This window comes from Pyxicephalus adspersus, chromosome 9 (assembly GCF_032062135.1).
Source record: "Pyxicephalus adspersus chromosome 9, UCB_Pads_2.0, whole genome shotgun sequence".
Taxonomy (NCBI): Eukaryota; Metazoa; Chordata; class Amphibia; order Anura; family Pyxicephalidae; genus Pyxicephalus; species Pyxicephalus adspersus.
This window is the reverse complement of record NC_092866.1, coordinates 32764528-32775884: the sequence shown is the minus strand read 5'-3', so window position 1 is coordinate 32775884 and position 11357 is coordinate 32764528. Positions and strand designations below refer to the sequence as shown.

The 11357-nt window shown below is 44.9% G+C and overlaps 1 protein-coding gene across 6 annotated transcripts in view; it reads left to right on the top strand.

Moving 5' to 3' along the window:
• Positions 1–11357, top strand: part of LOC140337582 (uncharacterized) — a 186491-nt gene that overhangs the window by 158450 nt on the left and 16684 nt on the right. For all 6 annotated transcript variants that reach the window (XM_072421296.1, XM_072421292.1, XM_072421293.1 and 3 more), the window contains one exon: positions 9511–9663. In XM_072421296.1, coding sequence (XP_072277397.1) covers positions 9511–9663 — 153 coding nt within the window. The remainder of the gene's footprint in view (positions 1–9510; positions 9664–11357) is intronic.

Here is an 11357-nt window from a genome sequence, read left to right as displayed (position 1 = left end):
TAGTTACAAATCCAAAAGTCTAATGGCCAAATTTATGATTGCTCTCCAAGGATAGAGAGGACACACTTTCATCAGTCAAGCTGGTGATCTGGCAAAGCTGGAATGGATTTCTTCAAAATCATGTGCTATTTTCTACCAAATGTTTTAGATTCTTTTTTTTTTTAAATATAACTTTTTATTGAGACATAACCAGGTACAGAAAAAAAATAACAGTGTAGTATTTGTCCACAGTAAAAAATAAACAGTTCAATCAAAGAACAGTACAATGGTGGATAAAAAACAAGGGTGGGGGAAGATGAGAAAAAATAAAGGGGGCACGGGTAGGGGGAGGGGGTAGCACAGGTACTGCAGTGGTTCACTTTTTCAATTAGAGTGAATGCCTGCTTTAGCAGCATTTAATAAATGTCTCAGCAAAGATGTCTTAAAGCGTTTTTTGGACATGTCAGTGATATGTAACAACACCATTTTAGGTTTACCACGTAGGTCAATGGAAGTGAGGTCTTGGGTAAGTTTTGCTACAGCTTCCCAAAAAGTTGCCAATTTTGGGCATTCCCAAAATAAATGTAGTTGAGTGCCACAGGCCCTCTTACATCTCCAACAGGTGGGGTCAACCTGAGTGTACATTTTCGCCAACTGAACAGGTGTCCTGTACTATCTGGTAACCACTTTATAATTAATTTCTTGGTATTTGTTACAGACTAAGGCTTTGTGGCCAAAGTGTAACATCATCTCCCTCTGCTGAGCTGTAAATGTACGACCCAATTCCTCCTCCCACTTCATCAGAAAAGGTGGCGTTTCATCAGAGAACATGGAGATAAGGATGTGATAAGCACAATACAAGGTGCCCATCAGGCCAGATTGAGAAACACCTTGTATCTCCAAAGGAAGAAGCGGACGAATAAATTGAGTGGGAGGACGAAGGGATCTTGTAAAATACCTCAGTTGGATAGTACGCCATACGTTTAATTCTGGCAGATCATATTCAGTTTGCAATTCGACAAGGGGGATCCAGTCATTGTTTCTTAGGAAATGTTTTGCTCTGTAGATCTCTTTAGAGCGCCAAATGCGGAATACAGGATCTGTGTTTCCAGTAGGGAAATCAGGGTGACCTAAGATCGGGGATAGCGGAGATGGAAAAGACTGGACTCCATGGGAGTGGACATATTTGGTAATTGCTGCCAATGAAGGGCCTATCAAGGAGTGTTTGGACAATTTAGCCTTGGCCAATGCTGGAGCTCAGGCCGCTGTCTCCAGCGAACATCTGAAATCTCATTTTCCAGCATAACCCAAAGCTTTCTGTAATGCGCCTGGGCACACAAACCACGACCAACTCCAGATACCCTTAAATCAGGCTTTATTCAATATCATACAGCACAGCAAGGGTTAAGTCCAATAAAGCGAAGTACAGGAGGATAAGGCAAATGCAGGTCAAGAACAATCCGAAGTCAGGGCAGGCAGCAAGCAGAATGGTCAGTAACAATCCGAGGTCAGGGCTGGCAGAGTTCAAGCAAGGTGAGTTTCAGACCAGGTCACTAAGGTAATGACAAACAGATAAACTTTAAACCACATAGAGACACACCCAAGCACACTGTGTTAACAGAGGCTATAGCGGGCAATGGGGTGATGGACAGGCTCTCCTTAAATAGCCAGGATGACCAATCACCTTGAGCCACCTGGCACTGTCTGATGGGAGTAAATCCCCTGCAGCTGATTGGCCGCAGGGAATTCAAACTAACTATGTCCCGCCCTGGGGCGAAGCAGCCGAGTGCCACGCCCTCGGGGGGTACAAGAGGGACGCATGGTAACACGCGCACCTCTTCCCACAGTACCCCTAGGACGTGCACTACTTTGCACTTGCACAGTGCTGGGAGCAGGAACCACATTCAAAGGGATGCAAGGGCTGCTGCCTGGCTGATCAGTAATTAGTCCAGGGCGGATCCCTCCGCCTGCAGAGGCAGACAAGCTGTGAGCAGAGGAGCAGCCTTGGTTATGCTGCTTGCTACTGAGGGGTCTCCCTCTGTGGCTGGGAACCCCAGGGACACCGCAGGCTCGCAGGGCGGGTAAGTTCCTTACACTTTCTCTAATATGATAAAATACTGGGTCGGGGAACGTTATGCCTCTATGCACTTTAGGTATTCTGAGTATCTTTGAGCTTAATCTAGGGGTGTTCGGGAACCAGATAAACCTATAAAATTCAGCCTTGAAGGCAGTGAATGTGTGTAGAGGAACTCTACCGGGAGGGCGAGGAGAAGGTGCAGCAATTCGAGGCATTATGATAATTTTTAGAATATTGCACCTCCCAAACCAGGTTCAAGTTTTCTGCCTCCATCTATGAAGGTCTCTACTGATTTGATTAAGCAATGGGATGAAATTCAGCTCAACCACATTTGCAAACTTGGCAGGAAACTGGGTACCCAGGTATGTTATTGAGGATGTAGCCCATTTAAATGGAAAGTTAGCAGATATGATCCTGCATTCTTCCTGGGGAATGGACACATTTAAGGCTTCTGATTTCTGTAAGTTAATTTGGTAGTTTGATACTTCAGCGTATTTGTCCAATTCCGTGAGTAAATTTGGGACAGGTATATGTGGTGAACAGAGGTAAAAGGGCAGATCATCTGCGTAGGCAGCGACTTTGTGCTCCACTCGACCTATTTTGACACCTTTTATATGTACATTGGAACGATTATTACGCAGAAATGGTTCTATAGTAAGAATGAAAAGAAGCGGTGAAAGAGGGCAGTCCTGTCTCGTTTCATTTGAAATATCAAAGACCTTAGACAATTCTCTATTGACTCTAGTTCTTGCTGATGGCACAGTGTATAATGCTTTAATCCACCGCTGGAGAGGCTCAGGAAGACCCAGATGTTGCAACGCCGCCTGAAGGAACTGCGAACGCCTTTTCCGCATCCGTAGATAGGAGCAGCAAAGGTATTCTTTTTGAGTGGACAAAATCAATAACGTTCAGCGTTCTGATCGTATTATCTCTGGCTTCACAGTGCAGAAAAAAATCTTCTAGTCAGGGCCAATTATTTTGTCTTTACCAGGCTTCAGTATTATTGAAATGTGCGCTGACAGTGTGTTGGACAGTGGCAGATGTCCCTGGGCTATGGCGTTATAAGTGTTAACTAGGTGGGGGCCCAGAGTATCCAAATATTTCTTATAGTAGGTCAGGGTGAACCCGTCCGGGCCCGGTGCCTTTCCCGAAGCCACTCAGGATACGGCTGATTGGAGCTCTGCAAAGGTGATTGCCAGATCCAGTACAGCACTAGTATAGGCTGACACCTGAGGAAGCCCTGACTGTTCAAGATAATTTATAGCTCAGGGTAAGCCGGGATCCCCCTGACCATCACCAGAGCCTGGGGAGGGATTGTAAAGAAGGTGATAAAAAGATCTGAAGGATTGGGCAATGTCAGAGTTAGTGTGCACCACATTATCTGCTGCGTCTTTGATACTGGGAATGTACATCATGGCCTGTTTCTCCTTAATCGCATTAGCCAGTGCTCTCCCGCAGTGCCCTGAATGTTCATAATAATAATGACGGCACTTCAGGAATTGGGACTTAGCTTTACTACAGTACAGGTCATTAATTTGCTTACGAACGCTCGGTAACTGAGCAGAAGGGAGTTAAGTTTCTTTAACCTCTGTCTTTTCAACCTGCTTCCCTGTTGGACAAGGAGGCCCCTGATGTATCACTTATGGGCTTCCCATACATGGAATGGGTTCTCTGTGGAATCTTTATTGATTGAGAAGAAAGATTTAATTTCCTCTCTCAGGTTCGCTGAGAATTACAGCAGCACATCATTAAGTCTCCAGGTGGCAAGTCTCCACAGTGTGGGTAACCTTTATCGTAATAGATATGGGGGCATGATCCGAAATGAGATGACACCGATATCTGAAGATTGTATTTGAGGAAGGGATTGGTGGGATACAAGAAAATAGTCTATTCTAGAGTAAGACTTGTGGGCCGACGAATAAAAGGTATAATTTTTGGTGGTGGGGTGATGAATCCTCCAAACATCAACCAACTGATGATCATGGAGAAGCGTTTTGAGTTGTTTATGGAACGAGAGAGGTAGATGGGAACGTCCTCTGGACATGTCCGCTTGTGGATGCAGCGCAGTGGTAAAGTCTTCACCCATGATAATTGTGCCAACCTTAAATTCTTCCACTATAGTGAGAGCTTTGTCTAAAAATGCAATTTGATTGATGTTGGCCTGATATAAGTTCACTAAGGTGAACTCCTGTGAGCCTATTTTCCCTTGCACTAGGGTAAATCTAACATTTGGGTCAGTCTTAACAGCACTTAGTTCCCAGGGGATAGTTCTTGCTATCAGGATACTAACCCCTCTAGATTTAGAATCCGGCGAGGGACTATGATAAGCATCTATCTTGACGGAAATGCGTCTCTTGTATAAACGCTATATGGCATTTAGCCCTATGGAGATTGTTTAGTAGAATGGACCTCCTGGTCGGAGAGTTAAGTCCTTTTGCATTGAGTGATAATATCCTAACTTTCATAACAAGAACCGTGTTATGTGCCACTTAGGGTAAGTACCTGTGCTATAGCAATATAACAATACAAACAAGAGAGGGTAACGGGGCGGGCGGGGGGGGGGGGGGGGGTTACAGCGGTTTCAGCACTCTTTAGAGACTGAGATAACGGGGGGGGGGGTTAGAGGAGTACCTATAGGGCCCAGTGGAGTACTAGGACCTGCACGAAGTGCAATAAGGGTCTGACCGCTATAAGGGGCAGACAAGCCTGATGGGGGTGAAGTAGGCAGCGGAAATCTAAGCAGCGAACTCAGCTACGGTCGCCAGGAGGGTCTATGAAAAACAAAGAAGGCCAATCAAATCAAATTTCCCAGCACACTACCTAAAAATGGCACAAAGGAAAAAAAAAAGAAAAAAAGGGGGGGGGGGGTGTATGATTACATCGCAACCAATGAAATAACAACCTACAGGTGTGGTATACATCTATGTAGAGAATAAGATAACACATAGCATGTAGTAACCCCTCTCTGAGTGATCAGGTGGTAAACCTAGAAAACCAACAGATTTGACCAGTTTATGCATGGAATAAAAATTGACTGGGGGGATAAGTGTAACCACATAGCGATATATGGTCCACAGTTAGCAATACTGCCAACCGGGTCCATATAACAATATAATCCGGCACAAATGTGGTACAAGTCATTTCAGTGCAATAAGCAGCAAACATTTGTTATACTCGTCTTCTCCTTGGGCATCAGGTTCAGTCCTAGTCCCCCTTGGGCTGGAAGATGCCGTAAGTGTCCCAAAAGCAAAAGTCTCCACTCGGATATGCTAGTGTTGGATCTCATGTGCGCTTGGCTCTTGCGTTTGGCGAAAACAAAAAAAAAACAATTTCCAGAGAGTGAAGAATGTTTCCATGGCTGAACAGCACAGCCCAAGACCTCAGATATAAAACAAATAGGACAGTGGTGTCCAAAAAGTCATTAGCGGTAGGGTTTGGAGGTAAACAGAATAATAATGTGAGAACCAGCCTGAACCAACCAGTAAACAAGACAGGTGAGCATAGGGAATTGATCACAACTCAGAGGACGCTGGAGAAATGCGTGCCCTTGCGACAGTTGGCGTTGCTGGTCTTGCTCTTCTCCTGGAGAAACTTGACGCATAGACTTTGGAGGTGGTGTGTAGAGGGTCCCCCATCTGTACGAGACTCTGTGATCCATAATGACATCTAGCAGAGGTCTCAATATGCGAGGCATACTCAGGGTGTGACCGGACACATCAGGGTAGATACGGATTTGCGCTCCATCAAAATGATTTGGACCCTTTTGCCAAGCTTTTCTGGTAATCTGCTCTTTAAGAACAAAGAAATACACTCTACATATGACATTGCTAGGCCTGTCACTGTTGCCCCCTCGTCTTGAACCCATTCTATGTACTCAGTCAAGTTCAATATGTTCCCCAATGGACTGGTCTAAGGTCAAATTAGGTATGGTTTGCATTGTTGATTGTAAGTCTGCATTTGTTGTGGCTTCAGGGATACCTCTTAGCCTTAAGTTATTGTGACGGCCCCTATTTTCCTGGACATCAATCCTAAGCGACAAATTGGACAGTATAGATTGTACTTGTGTTTGCGAAGACTCCAGTGCTGGGATCCTGGAGAGTGCTTGTGATGAGGTAGTTTCTAGTGAGGTAACTTTCCCTTCAAAAGATACAATATGTTGCTGAAATGTATCCAGCTGTTACTTTACAGACCCGTCAACACGCTGGACTAAGGAAGACAATTCATCCTTGGTGGGGATGAAGTGGAGGAAAGCCTGCAGATCACCCTGCAGATCACCCTGCAGCTGGGAGGGAGGGGGGGAGAAATCCTCCCTGTGAGACTGCTGTCAGTGTTGGAGGATGTAAAGAGGAGACAAGAGAAGCCTGCACTAACCGAAGGCTGAGATGAAGATGTATCCAGCTCCACTTCTTTTCCGTCTTCGTGGTGTGAGGCAGCTGCAGGGGCAGGGGCCATCTTGTCTGGTGAGGACTCACTGGACTCAGGCTGCTCCGCAGGGAAATACTTTAGCAGAGAGGGACTGTCAGCTGCTTTCTTTGCTCCCCTGGACTTCCTGGCTTCCTGGACTTAGACATGGGTAAGGGATCGCCTTGAGGTTTGAAGAAGCCGATTATGACTGCATAAAAATTCCTGGCAGCCGGGGAGATCACACTGTGCCCTGCTCACTCGTCCATTGCGTAGCCGCGCCCCTCTCATGTTTTGGATTCTTGACCAGATCCATTCCAGGTTTGCTGGATCACCCAGCTTCACTGATAAAAGTGTATCCTCTCCTCCAGCCTTGGAGAGCTTTCATAAATTGGGCCCTAAGTCTAACTAGACTAACTAACCTTATGATGACTGATGACCAGGGAAATTAAGTCAGAGGTAGTAATGAACTGAATCCAGTAGAACCAGCTTTGGGTACATTTTTCGGAAGACCCTTAGTCTGTGGACATCATATCCTTCATTCAATATATATCTGTCACCCTTCCCAGCCACTGACCATTTGAGGGCAGTGTTTGGCTTTTCCAACATGAGGGAATGTATGCCTTAGCCACATTCAATAGATGCCGTAGTAGTGAGGATTTGTAACGTTTCCTTGTCATGTTAGAGACGTGCAACAGCACCAGTTCAGGCTTACCCTCAATATCTATTGATGTAAGGTCATACGTGAGTTTTGCGACTGCTTCCCAAAAGGGTGCAAGTCTTGGACAGTTCCAAAATATATGAAGTAAAGTACCGGGAGTTGCTTTGCATCTCCAAGACTTTACATCTACATGGGGGTAAATCTTCACTAACTTAACTGGCATCCTATAACATTTGGTATCCAGTCTGTAATTTATTTCCTGATACTTATTGGAAACTGAGGCTTTGTGACCATAATGTAGCATCATCTCCTGTTGCTGATCTGTAAATTTAAGACCCAGTTCCTCCTCCCACTTTGTCACAAAAGGCGGGGTGTCCTCTGTCAACATCAAGATGAGACTGTGATACGCACATGATAAGATACCCCTTACACACATTTGGGAGATACAGGGGCAGTAGCGGGTGGCTAAACTGAGCTGAAGGGGGGAGGGATCTAATAAAGTAGGTTACTCGGCACTGGTAAATCATGTTCAGCTTGTAACTCTACTAAGGAGGACCACGCATCTTCGCCGGTAAAATGTCTGGGTCTATAGATCCCTTTAAAGTGCCACGATCGGAATCCCAGGTCTAAACTTCCTGACGGAAAATCAATGTGACCCAGTATCAGGAATGATGGAGATGGGAATGCTGAAACCTTATATGCTTGAAAATATTTTGAGACTGACGCTAAGGTAGGACCCAGTAGCAAATGCTTAGACAATTTAGCTTTAGCCGCGGTGGGAGACCAGACCAGAGTATCTATTGGCATTTCTGAAATCTCATTTTCTAGTCTCACTCAAAACCACTTTGAGCTCTTCTAAAGTGATTGGTTTATCCAAAAATTCTTGGGATTCTGATGGTATTTTAGGGAGCTCAGATTGATCCAAATAGTGTATGATACTGGCTAATTTAGAATCACCTTGAGTCCTGTTGACTACCGGATACAGATTGTAGAGACTGTGATAAAAGGTATGAAAAGACTTTTAGCAAGCAATGTCAGAGTTAGCATACACAAGCCTATCCGCTGTATCTTTGATGCTGGGGATATACATCAAGGCCTGTTCATCCTTTAGTGCCCTTGCTAATGCTTTCCCACAATGGCCTCTGTGTTCGTAATAATATCTTTTGCAGTGGAGAAGTTGGGATTTAGCTTTGCTGTGGTACAGGTCGTTAATTTGTTTATGGATAACTAGCAATTTGGCCTCTAAGGGATAGCTATGCTGGCTTTTATGTTGAGTTTCCAGTTGATGTAGTTCTATCAAAAGGGAATTCAACTTTTCCATCCTTTGCCTTTTTAATCTGCTGCCTCGCTGTATAAGCAGGTCCCTTATATAGCTTTTGTGAGCCTCCCATATATGAAAAATGGATTTTCAGTCGAATCTTTATTTGATGAGAAGAACCACTGAATCTCATTGCCTAGCCTTTCTGAGAACTCCGGCGTCTCCAGCAGTAGATCATTAAGTCTCCAGGTGGCAGCCTTAGCCACATTAAATTTAGCAGAGACTGTGATAGTTATAGGGGCATGGTCTGAAAAACATTTTGTACTCAATCTTGAAGATGGGACCAGTGGGATCAAATTATGGGATATGAGAAAAAAAATCTATTCTGGAGTTTCTTGTATGAACGCAATTTGGCATTTGGCCCTGTATAATAAAATAGACCTCTTAGTCAGTGAGTTAATCATCCATCTATGGTCAGGATATGCTGCTTAAGAGATTCTAACTCCTTCCTAACACTTCAACACACGCTGGGCAAAGGAATCTATGTCTTTCTTTGTGAGAATAAAGTGAAGGAGTGCCTGCAGATCAACAGGTAAGTGTGGATGATCAGGGTAGGCTGATCTGGCCGATGACCGTGCCGTTAGCCGCGGTGCTGATGGTGAGGAGACAGAGGAAGAGCCCGCACTGTGCGGTGGATTAGACGGGGATGTCTCCAGATCTGCATCCCCTCCGTCCGCATGGTGTGAGGCAGAACCATGTGTCAACGCCATCTTGGCTGGGGCCGCTGCTGCAGGCTTAGGCTGCTCAAGCGGGAAAAACTTGAGCAAGCTCAACCGGCCAGCCATTTTCTTTGTTCCCTTGGACCTCTGGGACTTTGACATCAGGTAAAGTGGTGCGGTGGGGTCTGATAAAGCCGGCTGTGTCTATTAAATCGCCCTGACAGTAGTGGAGCTCTCACTGCGCCCTGCGTACTCCGCCATTGTGTAACCACCCCAATTGTATTTTCTACTTCATATCTGTAAACCTTGACTGCCATTGTTATGGGGTGTAGTATCAGGGAGTTTACCCCCAATGTGTTTGGACATCTGTTGCTGAATAGAACCTCTAAATTGTATCTCTGTTGTGTGTGCATAGAACGCTTGTTGAAAATGTCAATGGAGGACCTTCGAGAATTTCTCCAAGAGAAGATTGCCTGTTCTTTGAGCTATGAGGATGACATTGTGGTTGAACAATTACAGACATCAATGGCTGAGCTAAGGAAAATGAAACTTGAGTTGCCTCCCCCAGGTACACTGCTGTTTTTATTTTATCTTCAGACATATCAATCAATTAATGTTTATTGTTATATCCTGATAAATAAAGCAGAGTTAAAGTCCACTGTATTCACATCCCCTCAAGCTTTGCTACATATGCAAGCTACCTTATTGCTGCTAAAATTTTTTTACTTACCTTCCCATTTCGGCATCTTCAGCCATCTGGATTGACCAGAGGTGGATGATATAATTTCCATACATTGACATTATTTCATCTTGAATCAACAAAGGTTAAAAATTTGATAACATGGCATTATTTCTGTGAAATGTTTACTGATATCTAAACAAAGAGCAGGTAATTCCTGTACAATGGGCTTCAAATTCATACTTGATATTCGTTTGTTGATCTAACACTGTATCCATTCTTGTCCCCCTAATTCTGAATAAGTCTTTTTTGTGTCTTCCTGCACTTGCATTTTATTTCACAATGTACTTATAGATGCTGGAATCCCTCCAAAGTAATTCCTAAATACTCATTTGGAGAGAGTTAGGCTAAGGTTTTAGTTTACAACATCTTGTACATTCTTAAAATGCACAAAAGAATGCTACCAGTCTAAGGTAACTCCTAACACTTCCTAAAATTGAATATTTACCTTATCTTTGCTGAAAATGTCCTGTACTTAGAATCTACATTGAGTGTATTTAGGTTTCACAATTCTGACATTTCAGTGTTATAACATAATCATAACTGAATCTCCATCAAGCCTAGGAAAGTTTGGTAAATCAGAATACTGTACCATGTTAAGGCCCTGGTCCATGCCAGTGCTCACCAGGTGCCAGTCCCCCTATCTAACTTGCAGCAAGTGATGCTGCAAACTGCAGAGCAAAGGACAGATAACAAATTTCTTGATTGCCTTTGCTGTTGCAAGCGACTCCACTGGATAGAATAAACATGTCATGGGGCATGGCCTGGACGGCCAAATGAATGGCCACATGTTAGAGGCGCTCCTGAACCAGCCGATCTAGCAAGCAGTCAAACCGGGCAGAACCACTTGCGAGATGTGCAAACAACGGAGGCAAAAGTCCACTCCTACCTCTGGAACTAATTCCAGCATCCCAGGCTGCCCTACGCCACATTCATACCCCTGAATCGGCCGACCAGACTCATGATCTGAAGATGGCGTTGGACCATGGACCACATGGCGTCTTCCTATGAGGAGGATCATTCTCCTGCACGATCTGATTGTCTCTCTTCTCACCCGACTCCTTCGCTTCTCATGCCGGCGATCGTTACAGAGCACAGCCCTGCTACAATAGAGGATGCCAAATTTTTACACACCCGGTGGGATCTGCGCGGGGGATTCCCCGAGATCTCCAGGCTCTCCTGTAAGCACAGGCAGATCAGTCTATCATGAAGTTCCCTCGTTTATCACCACTAGAAGTGCTGCTGATAGCAGTGTTGTGGATCATCCTCCTAATCCCTCTGCAGCTCAACTTACTTACTCCTCTGCTGTTACTGGATCAAAAAGCAGCCCTGCAAGGCCTCCTCTACCCGCTTCAATGGAGAGTCCCTCTAATTGCTCCCCTACACCATCCTCCATGGGTGTGCAGAGTAAGGGTCCTGTCACTTTCACCCACTCCCCTCTGGGCAATGGCGCCTCAGGGCAATATACCCACCACAGGCACTAGCACTTTACTCTACAGCCACCAGAACCCCTGTGATGCTGT